General features: G+C 42.5%; 1 protein-coding gene across 2 annotated transcripts; it reads right to left on the bottom strand.

Moving 5' to 3' along the window:
* Positions 1-191: 191 nt before the first annotated feature.
* On the bottom strand, positions 192-25,095 carry arfgef2 (ADP-ribosylation factor guanine nucleotide-exchange factor 2 (brefeldin A-inhibited)). Of its 2 annotated transcripts, none has more exons than XM_085260503.1 (39): positions 24,750-25,095; positions 22,356-22,386; positions 20,999-21,122; positions 19,102-19,248; positions 18,155-18,334; positions 17,000-17,309; positions 16,748-16,885; positions 16,499-16,626; positions 15,972-16,105; positions 15,320-15,554; positions 15,063-15,162; positions 14,549-14,688; positions 14,033-14,141; positions 13,754-13,943; positions 13,515-13,626; positions 13,220-13,425; positions 12,992-13,076; positions 11,702-11,873; positions 11,446-11,627; positions 10,766-10,894; positions 10,458-10,616; positions 10,192-10,339; positions 9,954-10,050; positions 9,828-9,868; positions 9,556-9,725; positions 8,592-8,743; positions 8,234-8,406; positions 7,904-8,064; positions 7,668-7,798; positions 6,757-6,886; positions 6,511-6,646; positions 4,818-4,956; positions 4,608-4,665; positions 4,300-4,408; positions 4,053-4,192; positions 3,519-3,687; positions 3,085-3,223; positions 2,533-2,650; positions 192-1,780 (listed from the first exon to the last, which is right to left on the bottom strand). In XM_085260503.1, exons 1-39 carry the CDS (start codon positions 24,916-24,918, stop codon positions 1,610-1,612), a joined length of 5,562 nt encoding a protein of 1,853 aa, XP_085116629.1. In that variant the 5' UTR covers positions 24,919-25,095; the 3' UTR covers positions 192-1,609. The 2 variants fall into 2 exon arrangements, with proteins under 2 accessions (XP_085116629.1, XP_085116630.1); XM_085260504.1 differs by having other exon boundaries at positions 11,446-11,597; positions 24,750-25,094.
* Positions 25,096-26,719: the final 1,624 nt, after the last annotated feature.

The following is a 26,719-nucleotide window of genomic DNA, read 5'->3' as shown; positions in this document are numbered from 1 at the left end:
TTATTTGGTCATATCATAAAAAACACGTGCAATAACAGCAAATTTAATGACGACTCCATTCCACACCGCATTACCAGCTTCCCTTACCATTAGAACTGGAGGTCAGCAAACTCAGCGCTTAATGTTAGGTGGTACCACCTGTGTTGGTCACCCTCTAAACAGCTTTAAAACTGCAGCAACAGACACTGGAGTAGATCAGAACTCAGGTTTATTGATTACGTCACCAAATGCTTAGAAGATTACATCACAATATTATGTATAGAACCGTAGATCACTTTCATTTCTATGTATCTTACATTGAAAACTTTACAGTCTGTATTTTTTTTTTCATTTACTGTATATATTTATATATATTTATATATTCCCTAGATTTAGGGAAGTAGACATCCATAGTTGCGAGGGAAGGAATGCTTTTCAAAAAATATTTAAATGCACTTTAAATAATTACATACATCCTTCTTTTAAAAAACAAGGCATGGAACAAACTCGAAATGATCCAGGATGCAGAGATGCTGGAGCCTCTGTGGATGCAAGTTTTGGTTTTGCTCTGTCAAACTAATGTGGAAGAGGGTCAACACTAAAGGGAGTTCTAGGCATCCAGTGCAAGTCGTTACACTGTGTCATGTTAATACCTGAACACACTGTAAAAAATAAAGATATGGACAACTCTAGTATTCTAGTCCAACTGATGGATGTGTGGAGGTTTTATGAGTCCACTGTACAGCCAGGAGAAGTCGACCCCAGTGTAAGGCTGACTGGGTCAACACACGAGGGAATGCACAGCAGAGGGAAGCAGCCAGTATATCAACCATCCGTACACTGTAAACCAGCAATTATCCAAACAATAACTAAAGAAAGTGAGCCAAATAAATATGTAAAATCTCATTGATAGGCAAGAGGTGACAAACGTGACGGGATGGCCGTGTCACACAGATCTCCCAATTAAAGAACACTGATAGTGTTATAAGAGGCGCAGATGGGTTTTTCCTGCAGCTGTGAGGTTCAGCCTTTTCAACAACCTCCTTGATATTAACACAGATATGAGAGTTCAATAATGCTTCAGGATTGACATTAACACAAGGAACTTATTTTGATTAGATCACCTTTTTTTCTTTTCCCCAAACAGGCACAGGTGGCCAGATTTCATCTTTTACTAGAACAAATGCAAGGAAATCAAATTCAATGAGATTTTTCATTTCCTTTCAGCATATAGACATTTTTCTTTTTGTTTTAAAGTATTTAAAAAATTAGGCAGGAAAAAAAAAAACGCTCAAAATCTGTGAAAGGGTTTGCAATAATATCAATAAATTATTTGTTTACAGTTTTTTCGAGATGAGAGTCAGGGGGATGATAAATGACTACAGTCAGCAGAGAGTGCCGGTCACAGTGCTGTTCATTTCCGAGATAAAGAGGACGGCCAGGGGTCCGGGCGAAGGCGTTTCTAGCTGCCGAGCGCAGCCAAAAACAGGAACACTCAATGCAGAGTCCCAGCAGGAAAGCTTGTCTTTATCAGCCATCTGTGATCCGATCCAATCAGAGGTATAGTGTCTCTCGGGAGCTGTGTCCACCTTCTCACCAGCACTCGCCGTTTCCCTATTCACCTGCCTTCTTAGGATGCGGGAGTCCGGGCCGGCGCGCCCTCTGGATGAGCAGCAGCGATGTGGAAGACAGAGCCGATGCGCAGGAAGAAGCGCCTGAGGACGGCCCGCAGCTCAGGGATCAGGTCAAACTGCATCATCTCACACAGGTGGGGGTAGTAGCAGGAAGCGTGAGGCTTGAACTGGAACAAACAGGAGAACATTTAACTAAAGACTAAATGACCAAAAAAACCAACCAAAAAAAAAGTGTATTTGGAAAAATATACAAAAGGAGGGGTGGTTGCTGACCACTACGTTCACAGCAGGCTGTTTAATTAATATGTCGACAGTGATGCATGTTTGTTCCTGGTTTTTTCCTGCCTTTAACAACAATTTCACGGAATTATGAAACTTTCCCAAAACGCAAAGTAGGGATTGCATAAGAAAGCGGTGCCGGCCAATCCACTGTAACAATACTGGTCTAGTTTTTGTTGATGCAGTGGTTTGTTGGCTGGCTGCACGGCGCCAACATTTCCTACTACTTGTGGCTGCACGGTTCTGGTTTTGGTCTAAAATGACCTGGAAAGGCACCTCAAGTCATGCGCTGCCATGAATCGTTGTGCACATTCTCTAAATACATAATTCATATGTACTCACAAAAATGACATGAATTCAAAAGGATTGAACTAATAACATATTTTTGCTTGGGAAGAACTGATCTTTTTTTTGTACTTTTATTGTTATTCAATTCAGTGGGGAGGACGCAGCGTGAGTTGGAGTGTAGCACAGGTAAAGCTTTACTGAACAAATACTTTATCTAACACTAAACTACTACTAATACTCTTTCCCCAAGTTGTTACTATTGTGTATTTGGAGGTGTACTGTGTGTGTGTGTGTGTGTGTGTGTGTGTGTGTGTGTGTGTGTGTGTGTGTGTGTGTGTGCGCGCGTTCCTGCCTTGTCATCGGGCAGCCGCAGAGTCCTGGTGAGCAGCAGCATCAGCAGGCTGTTCCAAGCCTCTCTGTGGCTCTCTGAGGTCAGACTGATGAAGTAGCCCAGAGCTTCATTACACACCCTGAGAGAGATGACACAACACAGACGCACATAGACGATTATGACAAACACAAAGCTGTCAGTATCAGCGTTGCTACACGAAACTGATTATCAATCCGCATCATCTTTATCGTAGAGGCAGCTATATCATGATGATAAACGTCTCACATGTGTGTTCTTGATGCAATACATGAGTCATCTCTTACAGCGACAAACACGACGAGGTGATATGTGCCCGGCTTTAGCGTGCCAATATATTACACGAAATGCGCACGCAGAGTACATTCATAAATTTATAATGAGGTATGAGCTGTGTGTCAAAACACAGGAACAAACAGCAGCGCTGCCCTTTCTGCCAGTGACACACTCGGTGCTTATTTATCCAAGGTTTAACATTTAACCGGTGATGACACACAGGAAACACTGTGAGAAAGTGCAGGAGAGTGCTTCACTCACAGCAGCAGGCGTGTCTGGATGTCAGGCCACGAGTCCTGCAGCTGAGGGTCCGAGTACATCCTGAACAAGATCCTGAGGCTGCAGGCCAGACTGCTGGTCTCCTGCTTCAGTAAATTGGGCTTAGATTTCCCTTTAAACCCTGAAAGGTCACCAGAGAGATGACAGCTGTTAAAGCAGTAACAGAGGCTTGTAGTTAAGACGTGTTCACTGCATATCACGGTTTCCTCCACACTGCCTTTCCTTTCTGTATATCTATTGTTTATCAAAAAAAAAAACAAAGGAAGTGAAAATAACACTGGGCTGGATATAACATTACTCTTCCCATAATTTACTGATAGTTCTCCTCTATTTAATGTAAAGCTATAAACAAAGAACCTTCTGAACTCTAACGTGCACAGGACAGAGAATCCTGGGGGCTTTCCCTTGGTTTTTACCTGCCCTCCAGAGTGCCGTCCTCTGTTCGTTATTGGAGTTGAAGTCCTTAGCAAAGGTGTGTGACTCCAGCAGGCAGTCCAGCAGCTTGAAGAGGTGTGCGGACGTCATGTGTCTGTACATGCCCTGATCTGGACCCGACTCAGCCTCCGACTCCTCCAGAGCATCCCGCTGGCAGGAGGAAAAGACTTTACCATATATGATTTTTTAATAGTTTTAAAAATAAGGCTGTACAAGGGGACACTGGTCATTTCTTGTCCCTAGGCCACTGGCGGCCTACTGAAACCATCTGGGACTACATAGACACTTAATTGGATGAATTCGAGCCAACTACAAATTTTTAACAAAACAATTTTTTTCCTGAAACATTTGTCTGTGGCTGCTCCACCTTATATTAAAATTGTAAAGGTGAAGAGCAGGAATACATTTTCACTCTCTTTTCTTTGGTTCACCTCTTCAGCTCATTCCGGGTTATGATTTTGTGATTACGCCAAAAAGTGACACATTGATAGAGTGGGTGAGGTGCCAAGCTTTACCTGCGCAGCAGCCATATTATCAGCATCCTCCTTCTTGCTGGTGGCTGGGTAGAAGACAATGTTGTCGACGGTCTGTATTAATTCAAGCTGCACGACACATTTGATCAGCAGGCCTGCAAACAGCCTCTGGTCTGAAACTCCTGCAGCAGAGAAAAGTATAAAGGTGTGGAGATATGAGCACTGGAATTCATGCTGCGATTATTCATTTTACAGATTGAATAAAAAAAGCATGCGCTCGTGTGCTCACTGGCATTGCTTCTGCCTTTCCAGGTGTCGTCACTGGACATCTGGCTGTGTCCTCTCTCGGAGAGCGCTCGGTCGTAGCTGCTCTGTGACTGAGTGTCGAAATCAGCATCCTGGAAATGTACAGGAGCGACAAAATACACCATGAACACAGACACAGGTTAGTGTCTGATATAGTGGAAACTGTGTGTAAAGGAGAGTTCTTTTCATTGGTTAAAAGTAAACTGTATGAAGCATGCGCAGAGCTGCTGCTGTGCATAGTCATCGTTTAGTCACAGGGTGAACTTGATGAGGTTTTTTGTTTCCTCTTACAAAGTGTTTTGCGTCAGCTGCTTCCTCATCCTGTCCAGCCGGTCGCCAAGTCAACAAACTGGTTTGGAAAGCAAAACAAAAAACCACAAACATGTGACAGCATAAACACAAGAGTAACTTTTACATACACCAAGTTGTGAATCCCCATTAACTCAGTGATGCCATCTTTGACACTTCAACTGAACTTGAGTATAGAGGACCAGCACTCACGCTTGAGGGCTGGTGTTTTGGAAGATCTCCAGCATACAGGAGCATGTGATGTCCCACACCTCAGGGCTGAACTTCTCCCCATTCAGGATCACCAGGTTCTCCAGGCAGTTTGTCCCGGACCGAGCCAGCTGCTCGTTGTCTGCAGAAAAGACAGAACAACTTCAGAACGCATGTGCTTCACACACACTGGTGCGCTGCCTGTCAAAACCTTAAAGCTGTGCATGAAGTAAAAACTGAGGAGAAAATTCTGCCCGCTCCAAGGTGAACCTGTGCGGCCTAAGAGGTTGACAACTGTAGTTTGAGCCTGGCTGGGGAGCTTTGTTTGCATCTCACCTCTTTATGTGCCACCATTTTTATGAGTTTTCTTTAATAAAAAATAAATAAATAAATAAAAAAAAATCCCAAAATACAAAAAAGAAGACTCACTTTTATTTCATTTATTCATGTTCATACACATAACTGAAATATCACCTGCTCTAACTCTGGGCTGTGAACATAAAATTCTGAGTCTCTGTCCATTAGAGAGAAAAAAAAACGCAAAACTATATTAATTCAAAACCATGTGATTTGCAGACTCTCTTTGGCACCTATGGATGCCTTTCAGCAGCTCTGCTAGTTTTCAGGCATCTTTCTGCAAGTCCTACTCTGACCCTTTACACTTTATGCCTCTGTAAAGTCTACTGTATCCCTGTTAAGTTGAAACTGCTAGCCATCCTCTTCCACTTATCCAATTCTGGGTCGCGGGATTTCTGGAGAGTCTATCCCAGCTGCTGTAGGGTGAGAAGCAGGCTACAGTCTTGACAGTCCTCGCTAACTGCATGTCACTGAACCCCCCACAGAGACACAGGGAGAACATGCAAACTCCACTGCCCTGACTTGAACCACTGACTTTGTTATGTGTCCACAGTGCTAACCACTATCCCAACACTATTTCCCAAAAAGCAGCAATCCCTTCAAGGTAAATTTTAATCATAGGGAAGAGAACAGAGACAGGGAACCTAATCTGATGAACAAGTGGCACATAGTGAATGGAGATTGTGTTGGTGTGGCCAAAATACACCTTGTGTCTTTTCTACTGTTCAGGAGAACTCAGAACTTTAACAGTAGAACTCATTACTGGTTGCAGCTGGACCTGGCTCTGATCACAAGTAACCACTGTTGACCTGAAGGTCAGGTCAGAAACAGATGATGTTTACTAACTATCAATTGGACAGAGATGGTAGCTTATTGGAAACGTTTGCAGAGGTACATGAGTAGAAGAGCTTGAAAATTTTATATTTTTATGGGTGTAGTCCCAGAACTCTCAGTTAGTTGGAGTTTAGGGTGGGGATAATACTGACAAACCAAACAGGTTCAACTCATTAATGTTCCCCCTGCCGCTCTATGACAGCTGGGATAAGCTGCAGCCCCCTTGTGACTCTTAAATGGTTGATAAAACTTGGAAGATGGATTGGTATTTGTATGCTTTAGGAGAGTTTTTTTCCTCATCAATAAAATAATCCAAAATAAATAAATGTTGTTTCAGAGGGCAGAGATGTTCTGACCGCTTAGTATTCTTCCAACATGTGAGATATATCATCAGGACACCAGCCTGTACACCTAAAATAGAACAGGTGTTAGCGCTCTGCCTCATTTAAAGGTTGTTTGTCAGGACAGAGGCGTGTAATGAGCGATGACTATGATGAACACCTACCTTGCCTGACACACCACTGGAGTTGGGTGAAAATGTCAGCCAGTAGGATTTCACTGAGAGGCTCATAAAACTGTGTGAACACATCACAGATGGCATACAGGGCATGGTTACACGTTGTCGTCATCCACTCAGTTTTCTGGAAGCAAACAATAGAGGAGCAGGGGTTTTTGTTTTTTTACTTTTTTTATTGCTTTAATTCCTCTGTACATAAATAGCTGAACAGCTGAAATCACACACAGCACTGACCTCTGTCTGCTGTTCGGGAAGCTTCATGTTGTCGAAGATGCGAAAGACAATTCGGAAGAGGTCGTGCCACCAGTGCTTCTCGAAGGTGTGACCGTAACTCTTCATAATCTCAAACATGACTGTGAGACCTCTGTCGGGAGAAACGGTAAACGTCAGTTTTACTGCATCATGGCGCAACCAGAACAGAACTGTTACTGTCTATAAAGTGCAAAAGATGCATTAAAACAGCTGATCCAACATTGTGAGTCTTTATGTAAAGGTCTGCAGTGTGACAGAAAGAATAATACTTGGCTTGGTTTGTTCCATTTAGCATTTATTTATACATCTAAAGTACTTTGCAAATATATGACCTCCATCTGATGGACAGTCTGACAGTCACATGTGTTCCTTCATGTTTCATCACATTACTTGAAAACTGTGTGGGTATTGTTCACTGGTAGGCTCAAGTTATCGAAAGAATAGAAGTCACTGGTGGAATGAGGCTCTATGTTTATTTGGTTATTTAAAAAAGAAAGAAAAGTACCCGATAGACTTCAAGGTTTGTCTGTATTCATGTGACAATCCTGGCAGTGTCTTGTGTGTTTTTGTAAGCCCAAAGAGCGAGTATTCAGCTCTGACTCCTGGAGGTTTGGGGTGGATCTGTTAGCTGTGCGTTACACCCTGAGCACTGTATTTTTAGTCTATATTTGTTTACCATTTGGAAAATGTATGACTGTGAAAAGCCTTGTTTCCTTAGCAACTAGCACACAGAGTATTGCATTGTAACCACTGAAAAACAGCCAGCTATATTAATTTTTTCTTTTTCTTTTTTGTATGACTGGGCTCGGTGTCGAGTTAAAGTGAGCATTTTATCTTCATGATCTCTGCACAGATTTATGGGTGCGTTTTATAGTTGGGTCAAACTCTACGACCTGGTGCGGACATCCAGCTTGCAGCGGTTGATGATGCAAGAAAGTTCAAACAGGATAGGGAACCAGCCGCGAACCCAAACCCGGTCGCCAGGGGCAACATTCATGTCGTCACTCGTGTATTCCCTCAGGGCCTGCACATGGACACAGCAGGAAGTCAAGAAATGAGGGGAAAAAAGGAAAAATAAAACAGAGTCAAGAACCAAAACTGGTGTTTTCCCAGCTCGGGCGGTGAGCACCTGTGGTCTGTCAGAGACGTATTTAGCACAGTGTCGGATGAGTCTGATGGCCTCCATGCTGGTGTCAGGAAAAGCCGCATTGCACACAAACTCTGACAGGCACTTCACTGCATCCTGGAAGGAGTCGATAGCAGCTGCAAAGTGCTCCCGGAAGGTGTTCACTGATAAAAGACAAAAGCATGCAAAGTAAGAATGATAAGGTCCTGATCTGAAATCCCTCTTCTCCAACTAAAGTCAAAGCAGCACTTACACCTCATGTCTCTGTCAGATGAGCACTTGGATGGTTAACATCCTGCTACCTTGTTATTATTATTGAGTAAACATACTCACAGACAATGTGGCCAGTGGTCTGGAAGGCCAACTCCACTATAGTCTCATCATGGTCCGACGCTGCCTGATGAAACACTGAGAAGATGTTCTTCCAGCCTGAACGGATGTTTGCCGCCTGGGAGTTTACCATCTGAGCCACACACCTGATCACCATGTCTCTGATAGTGGGGGATCTGAGGGGGGGGGTTAGAGCTGTTAGCCTCACAGCCAGTAAGCAAACTGCTACTCCTCTTTTATCCATAATATCTGATGAATATAAGAGGTTCATGTAAACCACTCTGAACCCTTCTTACTTCAATAACCTTTTATGAAAACGAGAAAGTACAGTTTCACATGACTCCATAGAAGCATTCGCTACCTGTTTTTCTTCATGATGTGCTCAAAAGGCCTCAGGAAATCTTTCTGGAAACGGAAGTTAGCCAGCTCTCCCTTCTCCAAGAACTTCATGGACAGCTGTCTTAGTGAGTCCACAGCAAAGATGGCAACATCCTCATTAGGGTTACAGCCCACCTACAAGGACACACCATAGATAGCTATCAGTTCTGTTCTGTTTTACAAAAATACTGATGGTGGCAAACACGACAGGACTGGCACCTGCTGCTGAACCCACCTACTTCAAGGTCTCATGTGTTGAGCATTTAGAGATGCTCTGCTGCAAACCTCGGTTGTAGCAAGTGGTTACGTTTGAGTTACTCTGGTCATTTTCTGACCGTTGACATCATCATCATCATCATCAAGGCATTTTTACCCAGAGAACTACCGCTCACTGGACATTTTCCTCTTTTTCAGCTTAAAACCCTAGAGACCACGCTGTCTGGCATCATCAACAATGCCCTGCTGAAAGCCACTTAAAATCACCTTTCTTCCCATTCTGATGCTGTGAATGTCGGCGGGTTATCTAAATCCACTGAGTTGCTGCCATGAGATTGCCTAGCTATTTGCATTAACGAGCAACTGAACAGGTGTACCTAATAAAATGGCTGTGAGTGCAACTCTGAAGCAACAGATCTTAATATAATGACTGAGATTAGGGGGTAATATCAGTGCATAGTGTCATTAATGACAAATGTCAGTCTTGAAAACCGTCCTACCGAAAGACAACGTCATTGTCGGCACATTCTGTAGATACACAAAATTTGCAGGCAAACAACAAGAACTGTGGCGGTAATAAATTTGTGTCATCAAGGGTTCAATACAGGACAAAAGGCGGTGCACAGAATGATGGCAGCACCACCCAAAGGACACTTCAAGACAAGCCTTAAGGCTCTGCACTTGATAAACATTTTGAAATTCCAGCTCTGTGGATGCTTTGCGACACTGACCTTGTTGAAGTGGTCACCTATGACCTGCCAAATTCTGGACCACTGCAGCCTGATGCGGTTCATGTTGTAGTAGGAGATTTCCACAATCTTCTGCAGGCTGAACATCCTTGGCTGGTGTGCCGAGGCCAGCTCGTCCATGGACACCGCACACAGCCACCGCACAAAGTCCACTGGAAACAATTAAATGGGAAGGTGCTTTGAATTATTTTCTTTACATCAAACATGAAAAACCAAACGGGGATCATTTACACAGCAAAGTAAGACACACTCACCGATGGCATTTCCATCTAATCTGGTGGAACCAGTAAAGATCCTGCAAACATCAAAGTAGTTTTAACATTCAATCGTTATAATGGACAAATGATGTGTGTGTGCAGTGTCTGAAGACTCTGACTCACCTGTCTACAGCTACCACCACACTCTGAGAGCTGGTCTCTCCTACTGACTCCTGAATATGAGCCATTTGTCTCTTATCTTGACTTCCCACCAGGTTACCTGCAACAACAAAGACATTTAACACATACTTATATATACACACACACACGCACGCACAGGCAGCCCATAGACACACCAAAATATGTTTTAAAGACCCAGTTTGAATGCAGCATATGTTCTACGTAATCCATTGTATCCTACCCAGGCCCAGGGGCATGAACTCCTCTGTGCCGGAGGGTAAGCCTTTGATGCCACCTTCCCTGTCCCGGACCACCCCTGAGATGTAGCGCGTCTTCACCCCTGTCCCAATCAACTGGGCAAGCTCCAGCTGACTAATACACCTCAAGATCTACAAAACAGGCATTAAAACAATAAAAATACACCATTATAGAGACATTTACGAAGAAACAGCCTACATGCAGACATTAAATTACATCTGTCGCTTGTTAAGAAATTTTAATTCGCACCTCATGCCAGGAGTTGCCCAGGTAGTTTCCATCAGTGTGGGCCACAGTGATCAGAGTCTTAATAGTGTCAATGTTCTTCTGCTTCATCTCTGTGATGCTGGAACTGGCTGTCAGGAGGGTGAATCTGGCCAAAGCCTGAACGTACGCATCTCGCTCCAACTGCAGACAGAAAGGGAGTGAACACATACTCGTGTTTTCACGCTGCCTGCACTGAATTGCTTCCAAAGGAAATATTAGAGATATGATCATACGTGAAATATAACCAGTTGGAACAGTTTTCTACAAACTGTGTGTAAACATGAGCAGACCTGCATACTGAAGATGCATGCGATCCTGATGGCACACCGAATGCCCTCCAGACACAGTGATGCTACCTCAGGGTCGTCGCAGTCCTGCAGGCCCACGCTGAATGCAGCCAGCAGTGGGGTCCATGCCAGCTGGAACACACACAAAGTATCATCTCATTTTACAAGTTGTATCAGTTTCTTACTTGTTATTAATTTCACAGTCCTCATCCTAGTTGCAATATTAGTGCCAATGCTCCAGGGCATCGTCTGATATAATTTAAGGTGTTAAATATAAATCTGGCAAGAATCAGCACGGAAAGATGGTTGAAATCTGGTTTTCTGCTAGGTCACAGTAATGACAATGCGCTTCAACAAACAATTTTTGTGTCTTTATTGAACATTCTCAGTCCAGATCACTGATGCTTTCATTAAAGCTTCATTTTTGTTAATTAGGCCTTTCACCTCACTGAGCATTTTGCATTGTACCACCGGTGCTACCTTCGCTGTGTGCACACTTTCAGTGCAATCATGGAACTTCATTCTTTATTGATTAGATTGGCTTTGGCTGATGTTATAAGTCAACTGTTCCACATTTCATTTCCTAACTCAGCATGTGAATGCTTGAATGAATATTCCCACTGAGCAAGAACAACACGACAACTTTTCCTTGGTTATGCAAATGAGGAATCAATTAGAAATACCTTAAACATGGGCCTGACGTGCTCCAGGTGTGTAGCACTGAAGAAGGGCGCCTGAGCATGGCTGACCGCCTCCATTAGAGCTTTGGCGGTCTTCGCCATCTGTTCCATCTCCATGTTGTAGAGCAAACGACGCTGCTTCTCACTGGCCACACCTGATGGAAGGTCGACTTTAATGTTTCTGACTGATTAAAAATGCACAACAATAAAGCGTCACTACTGTTTCTACTATTTTGGTGAGTAATCCTGGAGTACTTACTCTGCTTGGTGGACTTTGGAGTGATTGAAAACTCTTTGCTCTCCTTCATGGCTATCTTCTTGCCTGCAATTTCATCATATATGGAGGACAGATACTCCTCTGGCAGGTCCTTACTGTCATTAATACCTCGGTTCATCTTAATGTACTGCTCTTTTGTCATTTTGTTCTTCACCTATGTAAACAAAGAAGATCAGGGCAGACAGTAGGAAGGGATTCATTAAAAGGAACATCTAATTGCATATAAACAGAACTTAACAACAACATAGACTATTTCTACTTTTCAGGGAACATTTGCAAAGCCTGTCACCGGTTACTAAAATGTAACATCAAAAATAATTTTCATGTAAATGAACAAGTTTCATCATATACATATCTGGAAACAGTGACCTTAGAGGAAGTGCTTTCTAAAGATTCAGTCTGAATATTAGTGCAAAAGATACTTTAAGAATGATCATCCAGTTAGAGAATATCTATAAGAAAACATTAAATAGTCAGAATGTCAGATCAACAGAGTGACTGAAAAACTTGAAACTCGAAATAATAGAACCTTATTGTATATTTTAAACAATATTACGTTTTAGTGATTACACTGTGGTGGACTGTTTATGGCTGAAGTTAAAAAAAAATAACTTTTTCGTCTGCAATTAGGGTATTTAAAAAAAAAAAAAAAGTTATAGCAGATTCTGCAGGAAACACAATACACCTTTGTTTTCTTTGTCTGATGCTGTATTACAGTCTCTGGCTCTCAGTCTTCAGTCTGCATGCATCACTGCACACCATATTTCTCGCCTGCTTCTCTCAGAGTTTAAATTTCAAACCTAGTTTCCTCTGTTACGGCGGTCTGTCAGCAGCAATAATTTGGGGCGGTAGCTATTTAATGAAGGCAGCATTAAACCAGACACTGCCTGGCACAGCACCCACATTCATTTGAATGATGCTACTACAATGACACAACGGAGCTCTGCGAGCTAAAGGATTGGGCTCTGCTTGATGGGACAGCTCACAGTGACAGCTTGCTTGAGTTTTAAAATCTGGTCATGATCCTCTGTGCTTTGAATCCTGATAACATGTTAAAAATGTTGAGTAATGCTTCTTTTCTTCCATTTTCTCCACAGATAACCTTGCTGTCCTTCAATAAACAACAACACAAAACTGTCTCTTACTCCTCAGTGCCTACACAAGGGATCCAAGTCCTTAATGAACATTTACCACAAGCAGTTAAATTGACTGTGTGACAATGACTGGTGATAATATGAGTGCAAGGACACAAAAAGAATCAACAGTTCTCACCTGAGGACTATGCAGGTCTGTGGTGAGCATAATGATTGAGTATGCCAGCACGTACGCAGTGTCGGCACTGGCAAACAGAGTTTGTCTGCAAAGGAGGACGCATACCAACATTTAGTGGTTGCTCTGTTCTATTTAAATGCAAACTCCAGAAATAAACAGAAGTAAATCTTTCAAGCACAAATATATTGACAGCAACCCGTGACAGTAGTAGGAAACAGTGGCTCTTACCCCTGGTTACACTCCAGGTACCGAGCAGCAAACTTCTCCATCAGCCTGTCGATCTTCTGGGCCTCCCCTGGCAGCCTGAAGCCTTCCAAGAACATCCTAAGTGCAGAGACAAAGTCCCGGCCACAGAAATCCAGCTGGTCCACGTAGCAGTACATCACTTCTTTGTTGAACTTGATGTTCTCTCCCAGGAACTCGCCTACCTGCGTCTGTGGATGCACAGACGATGGGGATTTACTAACTTGAATTAAGAATGCAGCAATAAGTGTGCAAGTCTGTAAATCTGTGTAACCCTCACTGTGTCCAGTCTGTCTTCCTGGTGGAGGAACTGGGCGATATCCTCAGCTTTAGGACCCAGCATGCCCTGATCCTGCAGGTACTGGATACCACGCTTTGGCTTCTTGTTGAAGCTGCAGGAAAATAAAATAAAAAAAATCAACAAAACTTTTGAGTGGACAAGAACAAGGGGAAGTGCAAACTTTGCACGCAGGTCCATTCGCATGTTAAACCACAAGCAGGCTGAGAAAAAGAGCTCACAGTTCAATGCCGTGCTCAATGATGTCCTTCTGCTGTTTTATGACCTCGTACTGCTCTGGGTGGTCTGCCTGGGATACAGCAACACTGGAAGAGATGGTAGAATCCAGCGAGCTGATGCTGTCCCGACGTCCCGCCAGCTGCTCTGGGAGCTTCAGCTCGGCCCCCTCGCTATCAGACGGATGCTCCTGACCTGCAAACCCAACGCACAAGAATAAATGCATCTAAACTACCCACTCTGATTTTCATTATTACTACATTCACTTTGGAAAAAACACTTACCCAAGTTAGCTTGAAGGTTTGGATTGACATACATGTCTTTGCTCCACTCCACCATACATTTAAGGATGGACACCAGACACTCCAAACCCTTTTTACGTAGACTCAGCTCCTGTGGAACAATACAAGCTCATGATTATGGTCACACGCTCATATAATATGGCCTGCAATGCTATAGCTAAATCCTATAGACCGGACACACCCAAGTCCAGAGGATAAAGCTTCTGGGTCTGAAATACCTGCAATTTTACTAATGGCCAGCAGGGGACAAATCAAGCTGTGAATACAGTCTTTGAGAAACTGACCCTACTTTTCACTTGATCCATTACATCGCCATGGGTGCCATCTATGGGCTACATCCTTCTTCTCTAATAACACTATGGCTCTGCCTCCTTACAACTACAATTTTTAATAACTAGGCTGTTAAACATAACTCTGAAACACTCAGGTGTTGCTAAGCAGAGAGATCCTACTTTGGCACAGATTATCCTAATGAAATGCAACACAGTGCACACATACCTGCAGGGGTGTCATCCCGAGCTCCTGACCACTCCTGCCCTGAGCGATCTTGGACAGATCATTGACAAGACGCTCAAAAATGTTGGCAGCATTCAGGTCACAGTCGTAGTTTACATATATGTCAACAACACACTGAGCATCTGGGAGAAAGGCAAAACGAATTAAGAAAAACATTTCAAAAAGGTTTTTATGTCATATGTCTTGAAAAATTCTGGACTGCCTTGAGCAACCCCTCGCTACAATAAAATGCTTAAACTAATGCTGTGCTAAATTCATTAGTGCCAACTGAAATAGCAGCTAAATTTCTGCATTTGATGAAAAGGTAACAAAAACCCAGAGAATGGCAAATCATCATTTATCAAGGCTATTTTGAGACTTGCATTTCTGCTACCACTTCCTACTGCTCTCTGCAGTTACAGAAATGTCAAGCCTGTGCTCTTGTTAATAAGCGACTTTCAACTACATCTTAGTCATAGAACTTAAGTATAATGAACTTGTATCAGTGGACCTGTACCTGCACAGATGCGTGTTAGCGTCTGGATAACCATCCACTTGTGCTCAAAGGAGCTGGTCGACGTCTCCAGGATGGTCAAAAAGATCTCTCGGAAAAACACCTGAATCGAGGAGAATGAGATACTCAGGCTTTAAAGATATAGCACCTGCTGTGGACAAATGTCCTTCAAGGTGATTAAATTAACTTTTAAATGAAGATTTTTTGTGCCAATCGACTCAATCCAGGAGACAATGCATATTACTATCCAAGTGTTTTACCTCAATCTGCATCTTCAAGTGGACTTTGAAGTGGGAAAGCAGGGTGAGGAAGATGGCCAATGAGAGTTCGAAGACCTCAGGTACAGAGGAGACGCCATTTTTGGACAGTGCCACACACAGATACTGCTTGATGGCATTCACAAACATCTCGTGGGTGCGAAACACTGGCCCGGCGCCCTGCAGCACGGAGAGCAGCAGCTGCAAGGAGACAATCTTGGACCGCAACTCATGAGACCTGCAGATTAGAGGAAGGGTAAAGACACAAGTTCATACACGTAAACGATGTATAGTTTAGGGGTTCATCTCAACCTGGTATTTGATAAAGGCTAGGACGCCTTCTCTTTAATCTACCTGGGCTCATTTTACTCTGCCCTATTCACACTGACTGGCCCAGCAACTAATGTTACAGTAATTAGAGAAGACAGGGTCACAGCAGGATGGAAAAGGGTAAGTTCACTCTGCAGAAGCCAGAGGCGGTGATATTTTTCTGGGCAAACTACAGTGTGGCAAGTAGATGCTAAATAAAGTGTCAGGGCAGGGGATCTAATGATATCATCATGGGGATTACATAAACTTAAAATTCATAATCAAGCATCCAGGTTAAGTTAAAATATTATGTGACAATGTCAGTCAAGTCATAAAAATGACTCACTTTGGGTCTGGAGGGCCATCAGCAAGGGGCTTCATGGAAAGCTTACACAGAGAGCGGAACACCAGAAATGCATCTTTTTGCAGGATGTGAGAGAAGCGAGCAGCGTTGTGGGGTCCCTGCAGGCCCTCAGCATCCTGAGACAGATGAAGAGAGTTAATCACACTCTATACCATACCTTAAAGGCAACAAAATCTCTAATTGGTCTAGCCTCAAGCCTTTATATACTAAAAGAGGCTCAAAGCAGAGCACAAGATGCTACATTAATGTTTTAAATGATAGCTTCATTTAGGGAACAACTTTAAAACAAAGCTCCAAAAGCAGAATCGAACTGAAACATAATAAAATCCCAAAGTCGAGAAAAGGGCCCAAGAAGCTTTAAGAAGATGTAAATGCACACATGGAGGTTCCGATTTAGTTTGTTTCAGTCACACTGCTTAACTTTTTTTCCTGAATTAAGAAATATGCTATTCACTCGGATTTTAAGCGAGACTGCACACTACTAATGAACATCTGATGACACTGCTCACCAGCATGTCTGTGGAGGACAGTGAAGACCGGTCCTCGATGATACCATTCATCTGCTGACCTTCTGTTCTGACTCTGGGGGGAGCCACCTCTGTCTGCTCGGTGGCAGGGTGCGGTGGGTGCTCGCCTCCTGGAGAAGAAGCCAGAACAGACGTTTTCAGGTCATTGCAATGACAACTGAGCAGACTGTGAAGAACAGAAGATGCAGGATACACTAAAAAGAGAATAGGAATATTAGAGGAGTATCCCACCTGCTCCAACATGGGTCTGTGTTGGCTGTTGCTCTCCCTTCTCTGCTGGGTTCGAGTTGCTCTCTGGTTTGTCCCCTTCGTCACCTTGCTGAGCTGCTGTGGGAGAAGTCTCAGCACCCTCCTCCTCAAACACTGAATCTGACATAAAGAGATAACTGAATTTATAGATTCAAAGGTTCAAGAAGCTAATCTGTTTGAATCATTGAGGATTTTCTTGAAGTGCTTCTTAGATTTGACTTTTATTACACAAACCTGTTGATGGTGTGACCTGCTCTGCTTCTCCATTAGGTGGAGTATTTTCACTCTCGACTTCTCCATTGACTGACGGTGTGTCTGGCTCTTGGTCCTGGTCCAGATCAGGGGCTGGAGATGGGTGTGTGGAGCTGCTGGTATTGGTGGTGAGATCTGGAGTACTCGCTGCCGGGGATGGGGAGTTCTGTGGCTCAGGAGTTGACGTATGGTCAGACCGGGGGGAGCCAGACCTCCGGCTGCTTGGGACAGGAGATGGATTTTGCTGGGGCAAACGTAGGCGCTCCTTCTCCTGCTCCTGAGCCTCCAAAGCCTGTGGAGGAGGGAGACGATGAAGGGACTCCCTACAGTGACACAAGCTTATCAATCCTCGGGTTGGATAAGCTAAGACATTTAGACATTTTGACACAGAGTAACTGTTGCAACAGTCTCAGGTGGTCGAGTCTAAATGCATTGAATGTAGTGTTATCAAAGTAGATGTGACATTTTATTTATTTATATATATATTTAATATTCATATTTATTGTTTATTTTGTCTGTCTGCCACAAGTAGGACAAATGAATGCTTGGGTAATGGTATAAGTCTTGGTCGTGTTTTTCTGGCCAGTACAGTGGTGTAGCGGTTTGCACCGTCCCCTCACAGCGACCATGTTCAAATCTCCTGGCTGCGCTCAGTTTTCATGTTCTCCCTGTGACTGCAGTTTAATGGATCTGAGGTAGTTAAAGTGGATAAATAAAATACTCTACACTGTGGCTTGTAGTCTGAAGTGCTTTGAGTGGTCAATAAGGCCAGAAAAGTGCTATATAATTTCCTGTCCAATGAGCAGCTAATTGGAAGCTAATTATTACAGACTAATTACTGTTCCTGCCTGAGACAGGACAAGGTTACAGCTGTTTACAGCTCATTAGGTACACATGGCTTAACTGTACGGACTCTGGTTACTACTGCAGGTAAGGCTGAGGCTTCTATAATTAAAACTGTGATGGCGACTTATTTTCAGTGAATCCAACACTAATCAGTACAGTGATCCTTTAAGCAAGCACACAGTGCCCTACACTGTTTAACAGAGACTTTACTTTTTGAACAATAAGATTAGAACTTCAGGCTGCAACTGTTTTATGATGAGCAGCAGCGCTTTGTAACAGTGTTAGACTGACAGCCTGGTTTTCCATGCGGGTGAAGATAACGTTGAGCATCTGGGTGAGGGTGGCCTTGGCCGTGGTCTGGTTGATGAGGTTGCGGCTGGCCAGGTAGATGTTGTAGCAGGTCCTGACGGTGAGGAGGACTGTGCCCTCGTGGATCTCAATGTGCGGGGAGGTGACCGTTGTCAGCAGGGCCTGCACAGACAGAAGAGGAAGTTGAGACTTATCACACAGGATGTCTTATTCAGACCATGCTGCTGAATCATCGCTGGACTTCCCTACTACAGCTTCTCTACTCGTCTCCTCCATATTTGGTGCAGAATTAAAATCTTTAAAGGCAGTTTCACTTGATCAGTGTAAATGGGCTGTAATGACGGTCAAGGCTCCTTCTACAGTTTATGCAAACAGATGCTGATAATCTGTCCTATAAACCTTTTGTCAACAGTGATGAAACAGATTCCTTCTTACAGTAGACTTTGTCCTTTATGACCAACCAGGATGTTTATTTCAGGAGGTGGGCGGAACCTCAACAAGCAGCAGCAATGATAACCTACCATCTAAAACGCAAATATTAAGAAAGATGAGAAAATATAAAATGATGTGTGACATATCATGGGTGAGCTGACATCATCTTTCCTATAACAACGGTCCAGATACATAAGTTTAAAAAATATAATGACAGACATCTGACAGTGTTTAAATAAGCTAGGGGAAACTTGGAACAGCAGGTATTCTATTCATCTTTGTCTTTTCTTTGATCCTGAAATGATGAAGACACAAATGTGTCTGCAGTTTTACCTCAATAACCAATCCTCTCTTACTCCTAACTCACATTAGAGACACAGCATAGAGAAAGAAGCCTTTGAGCTTGGCGGTCTGGGCTCTGACATGTTAGTAAACAACAACAACGACAGCTGGATGATCTGAAGGCTGCCAGATGTGAGGTGAAGCACTGGGTATACCTTGATGATCTGTAGCTGGACTCCCTCATCGGTTTGTGGTCCCTGGAAGCAGTTGCAGATGGTTTCCACCAGTCGGTCGATCAGCCTCTTCCCAGGAGTTCTGCTGTCCGGAGCGTTGCCTGTGATGTGGCCGTAAGCAATCAGCTTCTGCAGTGGCGAGAGAGAGTGTGTGGGTCAGGGCGGCAGGGTGTGGAATGCTAGAGTTAGTGTTATTCCCCTTTTGGATACAGTGTTGTCCAAAAGTCTTGAGCCACCCCTCATTGGGAAATGGGTGCAAGGACTCATTGAAATAGTATGCAAATATAAATGAAAAGTTATATGTGGGACTTTTGACCAAAACTGAACTAAAGACAAATAAAAGAAAAAAAAAAGAAAATTGTGGAATTTAAAAATCTATCCTGACAGCGGGGCACAAACGAATGTAGTTTTTCTTTTGGTAAATGATTAAAATATTCACAAACGGATTTAATCATTTATTATGAAAGCACGAAGTGCAGTTGTGCTAGAAATGATAATTATTTGTTTTCAAAATCTACTTTTTTCCTACTGTCTTTTTTTTCTAAATACCAAAAACACCAAAACTACAACGTTACCCCATCAATTGGGTTGCCAATAGGTAGATATAGCGCGTCGCTCTGTAATGCAGACATATCCATCTATCCATCTCTCATTTAACCATTAATTTATCATGAATTGAACAGTTCGATCCCTATATGGACCTTTATGTAGCCACCTCTTTATACAAACCACTGGTATATGGACGGATGAACAGACATCAACCCAGGTCTGTTCATCCTTTCCTCAGTAACGCTCCAAATACATTTGAAAATGACTGAAGCTATGAATGTTTACAACTGAAAGAGATCTACACACACTTTGAACTCTAAACTATATATAAATATAGATCAGAGATCCTGTGTCAAATGTGAGCTGTGGAGAATCTGGAATTTCCCCTGGGATCAATAAAGTACCAGTTTATCTAGCAAAATGCCTTTCTCTCTCAAAATCTGTCTGTGTTCATTAAGCACTTCTATATCTACACGTTACTGTCCACAATTTAATTTGAATGTAGCAATTAAGAACCTGTGTTACTGATCAATAAGCAGTAAACCTCAGTATGTACGAGCACTGTACGAGTGAAGGGTCATATTTTGGACACAACCATGAGCCCAAATACCTCACATGATGTTAGCACCTCAATAACTCAGAGCACATAACAAGTTTAAAGAAAAAGAAAGGAAGTCTGTGTTTGCTTGCTTAGGCTGTTGCAAGTCAGTACCTTTGTTCCACAAAAGCAGAGTAAACGTACTTCACAGGTTACAGCTGGCACAACAATACAAGTGTAGCTACTATGAAAATCTCCTGACATCTCCGATTGTGGCTCAAGAGTTGGGAGTTCGCCTTGTAATCGGAAGGTTGCCGGTTCGAGCCCCGGCTTGGACAGTCTCGGTCGTTGTGTCCTTGGGCGAGACACTTCACCCGTTGCCTACTGGTGGTCAGAGGGCCCGGTGGCGCCAGTGTCCGGCAGCCTCGCCATTGTAGCCAGGGTGGCTGTGGCTACAATGTAGCTTGCCATCACCAGTGTGTGAATGTATGTGTGAATGGGTGGATGACTGGTTCTGTAAAGCGCTTTGGGGTCCTTAGAGACTAGTAAAAGCGCTATACAAATACCATGCCATCTCCGTGGCACATGTGCATGTGTGCGTGGAATGCAGAGCCATTGTTCTGCGTAAATGTCAGACAGGTGTTTCAAGATTTTACCTTGCAACCTCCAGTTGGGTTATATAATCATTAAAAAAACCTTGCTGTGTTTTACTTACTGAATGCATAAGCACAAGAAGAGTGAGAGTGACAGGTGTTTGTGTGTGTGAGTGTGCGAGAGAGAGTGAACTTTAACCTGCAGACAATCCAAAGAGGTGCTAACTATCCGGGGGGACTTAGACTGACACGCCAACTCAAAAGGCAGCACATATTTATCAGCCTCGATGTAGTTGGCTCTGGGCGGGACCACGGTACCATCCCTGGAGGAAGGAAAGGAGAGCAAACAGCTGAGAGACCTGGCAAAGCTGCATCAAGAGCAGATTTCTATACACGCAATGTATAGAGTGTAAGCTGTGTAAGCTGGAGATCCTCAACTTCATGATAATGACACAGATTATGTGAATAATTCAAATGTTATGTCAAATCTCTTATTCTGCAGTCCTATTATCATAGTCCAGAACTCTCACAGCACAACGACATTCAGTCGAACAGGTGGCTCGTCTACGGCAGAAGGCACATTGCATTGCAAACACTATCCCATAATCTAAATAAAAATAGAATGCAATGATTTCTAAATCATTCAAACTCTATATTTAAAAAAAGCTGCAAAAAAGACATCATATCAAAACACACAACAAGGATTTTATTTGTTGTCCCAACACACCCTTGCTCTGAATTTCATGTCAGCAATATGTTTCAATAAACTGAGACGGAGCCATTAAAGGACTGGACAAGTTCCACAGATCTTTAGAAAAAAACTTCCCTGATGGAGTAATTGTGTTAACTGCAATAAGTAAACTGATTAGGTATAAAGACAGGATCCCACAAAGGCTGATTCATTTAAAAGTAAATACAGAGGGAGATCCAATGCTCCACGTATTTACTGCTAAATTAAAGTAAACGTTTCTTTATGGATTTTCTCGTCTACAGTGCAAAATATTAACAACAGATTCAAAGAATCCAAAGAAGTCTGTTAGCAACAATATTAAATTGCTGTGACCTTGTAGGTCAGAAATCCTGCAGTGGAAATCACAACATGGACTCTTTTTGAAAATGAACATGGCTGCAGGCTTTTCCAGAAAGTAAAACAGAAATGTTGGCTGAGCTACTTTGAGACAAACAGGACAAAATAGTAAACCATCCTGTGATCTGATCAATCAATGTGGAGGTTGTTTTTCAAAATGATGGAGTGCAGTTGGATTAATCCTGAACAACTGAGGAGCTGAAAGTCTGTACCAAGCAAAAACTGGAAAACAACTGGTCACTTCCCATATTTCTTTCAATAAAATGTCATCTTTTAACATTTGATATGTTGCCTTTTTACCATAAGGAATAGATTTTTTAAATACATTGTTTACAAGCAGTCCTACTATTGCAGTCAAATCACAATGAAATTCACAAGCAATCCTTATTTCAAGTTCTTACCCAAAATACCAAGAAGAAGGAAAAAAACTTTCAGAGAAAAAGAAAGCTTTGTATTTAGGAATACTCACTTTTGTTTCTCCAATTCTTCCTTGATTTCATCTGTTAGAGGAAAGCACAGGAGATTAAATGTTACTGAGGTCTGAACGCTCTGCAGCACACTGCTGCCACACCACACCACACCACACCGCTGCGTGCCGCAGCACATAAGTGTGACTCTTGATCCAGGGGTTACTAAGTTGAGCATAAATTGTAGTAGCATTATATGCTACACACAGGAAATTAGTATGTGCAACACTCACTACAAATGTCATAATCACTATTCTAGACTAATATACTTTAAATGGTGACAAAAACATGTGATTCTCCTTCCTTTTCACACAGTAAGAATGTGATGTGAGGCCAGTTCATTCCTCCAAAGTGTATAAATTAGTACTACACATAAATATATAAAAAGGTATGAATAATACTCACACGCTTTTTTAGTCACGTGGCTGCTGCTGACAACGTTCGTCTCTTTCAGCATACCTAGTTCATCATTAAATACAGTACCGTGCAAAAGTTTTGAGCCACCACTGAACCCTTTGTTTGTTAAGACACTTAACACTGACCAGTGACTTATTCAAGCATAAGAAGGCACCTAACTCAAGGGATGAACTAGCTTTTTGTCTACACATGACAACTTAGCAAAGAACCGGTTTTAAATTGGACCAAAAACACAATTTGTTTTCATTTCTTTAGGGGAATCTATGAAAAATGCCAATGATACCACAGTTTGACAGACATAAAGAATTATTGCACCAACAATGGAATTCCCACAGAACTATAACCCAAAAACTTTGCATATTTCACCATGTTGTGCATTGTGTCCTTAAAGGATTTGAGGAAAGTTGACAAGTAGAGGACAAAAGAAGTGGGAGGGCTAAAAAAATAAACAGTATCTGACAATAATGTCCTTAAGAAAATGAGAAATTGCAGCACAGACCTGACACAAGACCTGAGAGATACACCTGACCCCAACCCTTCAGTTAATCCACCTACTGTTTGCTGAAGCCTCGTTAGAATTGGTTTAAGTGGAAAAGGCTGCCAAATTACCCATATCAGGACAGAAAAACAAACAATGGAACACTATCAGTCACAGACTGGCCTCCACAAAACCCGACCTAAACATTATTTTCGGAATGTGGGATGATCTTGACAGAGAAGAGATCAAAAGGCAGCCAACATCCAAAGAAGAGCTTAGGAATACGCTTCAAGAAGCCTGGACAATTATTCCCAAAGACTGGTTAGAGAAATGCCAAGAAAGCTCGTCTAAGAGAGTTGAGAGAGCGTGGAAAAATAAAGATGGTCATAGCAAATAGTGACTTTTAAGCTCATGAGAGTTGCACAAACTCTGTTTCCACCTTATATCCTGTAGTTTTCATTTATGTTTGTGTAAGTTTAAATAAATTGCTGCACCCATTTCCCATGCAAAACAAAGAAATGAGGGGTGGCTCGAGACTTTTGCACAGTACTGTATAAACTAATGCAAGACAGCTTAGCTTTCTGAACAAGGTATTTGTGGCAGTGAGGGAGAAAAAACTGAGGTATTCATGAGACTTGCCTAAGGCCACATTGACTGAATATCGGGAACACACTAAACACAGCCGTGAGGCGTTGAGGGAACACGTGTTGTGTTCAAGTGTCACATATGAGAGTCAAACACGGACAGAGAGCACACAGAGCAGCCCCGCCTCGCCCACCACCACTCAAACACGTCCTTAAACTGCCTGCACCCTAATATTGTGGCACAAGTTGTTTCCCCAATTTCTCAATGATCTAACAAAAAAAAAAAACCCCGACAGAGACAAGCACCTTAGAAAGCAACACCACACTCCGGGCAGCTTTTAATGTCTTTAAGTCCAATAAGACACTGGTCGCTGACTGTCACACAAACAGGCAGAGCAGTCTGAGCTGAAATACACACAGCAGTGCCGTAATTAAGTAAACAGCTCGGCGTGTGCAACACTATCTGTGACTGGGTTGAATGGAAAAGAACGAACGTCAGAATATCCTGGAGTTAGGTAGCGTGTGTGCGTGTAGAGCCGGACCAGGCTGTCTGGCTAGTTGACAGTGCTACGTACAACACAGGGATTGGTCTGTTTAACTAGCTAACCTAGCTACAACTAGCTAACGTCAGTTAGCTACGTTAGCATGTTACCCTGCCGATGCCCGTTTAGAATGCGGCTGTGGCCGGATATCAACATAACAAAGGTTATAATTGGGAGTGAGAATGGTGTCAACACATAATTATATGTCTGTAAACATCAACGGGGAACCAAACAGGCGATAAAGGCCATTCAGTTGCTAACGCTAGCTAACTGGGTATCTCTACCATAAAGGCAGACCTCAGAGCGAAATGTTTCAATGAAACGCGACAGAAACATAAGGCTCGGCGAGCCAATGTTCATAACAAACCCACTTACCTAGCGCCACCTGGCAGGCTTTACGCAGCTGGCTGTGCTGGCTCCTCTTCACCTCCTTATCCGAGAGGATTTTCTCCAGCGCCCTGGACAGAAACATGCTCTTGGTTTTGCTGTTTTCTGCCTTCGACTGCGAGTACTGCTGCTGCTGCGGTGGCCGGTGTTGTTGCATCTCTCGATCTTGTTGCCGCTCCTCTCTCAGGCCGTCATCTTCGGCCTGGTCCTGCGAATTAGCAGGTGACAAGGAAAAGCTAATGAAAACCAGGCTATCACAGTACGTCCAGTAGAGCTGCTACCTCAACTCAGCGCCGCCATGCTGGGTACACGTCATGTCACATCACGTGATTCTCAGCTGTGTGGATTTTGACAACGGCACCTCAGGTAATCGCTCAAACCTAGTTAAATAGAGTTATATCAATGGAAGAAAAATGTATATTGTTCGAATCAGACATAATAAATGATAAACATTCCGTTTTCAAAGACTTCGAGTTCTGTAACTTAAGTTAAAATACTCATTTTCATGTTGAATATTAAGCTCGCTCACGTCCTGGAATATCCTGCAGATGGCGCCCAAACTCCACAAAGTATTTATATGAATGCTACTCAGTTCATCTACCGCACATACTACCTGAAAAGCAGATCAGTGGCATCTTCAGGATTTTTTATTTTTTTTTTTAAATTGGAGCAGCACAGGAGGGAACAAGAACCAAGCAGGATGTAACAGCAACTGAATTTTTAATAAGACCTGCTTGCAAATTGGTTAAAAATTCAGCCACTTGTAACAGTTTTTATTTGTAGACAGACCCCCAGCTTCCATAACCTTGATTTAGGCCGCAACAAAATCCAACCACTGACTATTGCTACATATTAGTTTATTTTATATTTTATCCAGTTCCTCCAATCAGCAGTTACAGGTATATATATATAGATAAATAAAAGCATCAATATGAAAATACTGACAGACAATCTTCATTACAAGTCTAAAACATAGAATTTATCTGGCAAGCAACAATCATTGCTCGATCACTTAAAAAATTTCTGACAGAGTAAAACATTTAGCCTGTTTCAAGGTTGCTTTAATACATGTTTTTATTCCACAGAAATCATAATTCACAGTATGAAAAAAAACAAAAACAATAATGGTGTCATGTCTTGCACAGACTCTCCTGTTGCTTCAGCCAGAACCGTAAAATCACCTACTGAAATCATCTCTAATGGACAATAAAAATCTACTGTACCGTGAGATTTATGACCAAAAACAACAATCACAGATAAACAATATATCAGTTATAAAAATAAAGTCATAAAATGTGTACAAAGAAAGAAAAATATGCCGACATCTGATTAGAGAATAAATAAAAATGTTGCTGTGGTTACAATCCCAGTGTCCTGTGGTAAAAGTAGAGGAAATAAATTAACAGTGACTTCTAAAAGCCTTCCATCCAAAGTATGACTCATCGCTGTGCTTTAAGATCGGGAATGAAAGAAGACAAGTCCCACCAGCATGTGCTGTACCATAAAAAGGCCCAAAACACAGTACCTTACACATATAAGTTACAATAAACAAGTGGGTGGTTATACACAACCTGTGTGAAGGTTTCTAGTCAATGATTCACTGTGTAATAAACAATAAACAGAGCTATAAATGATAAACATTAGTGCAGTGGTGTTTCACTGGAAGTGCAGTGTGTGCCAGCCATGATATTGTGGGTGAGATAAAATCCATGCTAAAGTCAGGGTTAAAACTTTTAACAGGAAAAAAAAAAATCAATGAAAGAAATAATAGACCATCTGCTCTCACTTCAGGGAGGCAGCAGCTTGTAATGGTAATGGTGGATCTATAGTGTGCTTTCAATAAATGTTGTGGATCTGCTTTATGAACAGGAACTGTGAGAGTTACTTCTTCACTCAGACATTGTGAAATGTCTGAGTGAATTCAAACTGAATGGTAGAAAAAAATCAAAGTAAACGGA

This window comes from Mchenga conophoros, linkage group LG20, assembly GCF_057382185.1.
Source record: "Mchenga conophoros isolate Kocher_MC1m ecotype Shallow Benthic linkage group LG20, M_conophoros_male_GT1.1, whole genome shotgun sequence".
Classification (NCBI taxonomy): domain Eukaryota; kingdom Metazoa; phylum Chordata; class Actinopteri; order Cichliformes; family Cichlidae; genus Mchenga; species Mchenga conophoros.
The sequence above is the reverse complement of the archived record's forward strand: the minus strand, read 5'-3'. Positions and strand labels throughout refer to the sequence as shown.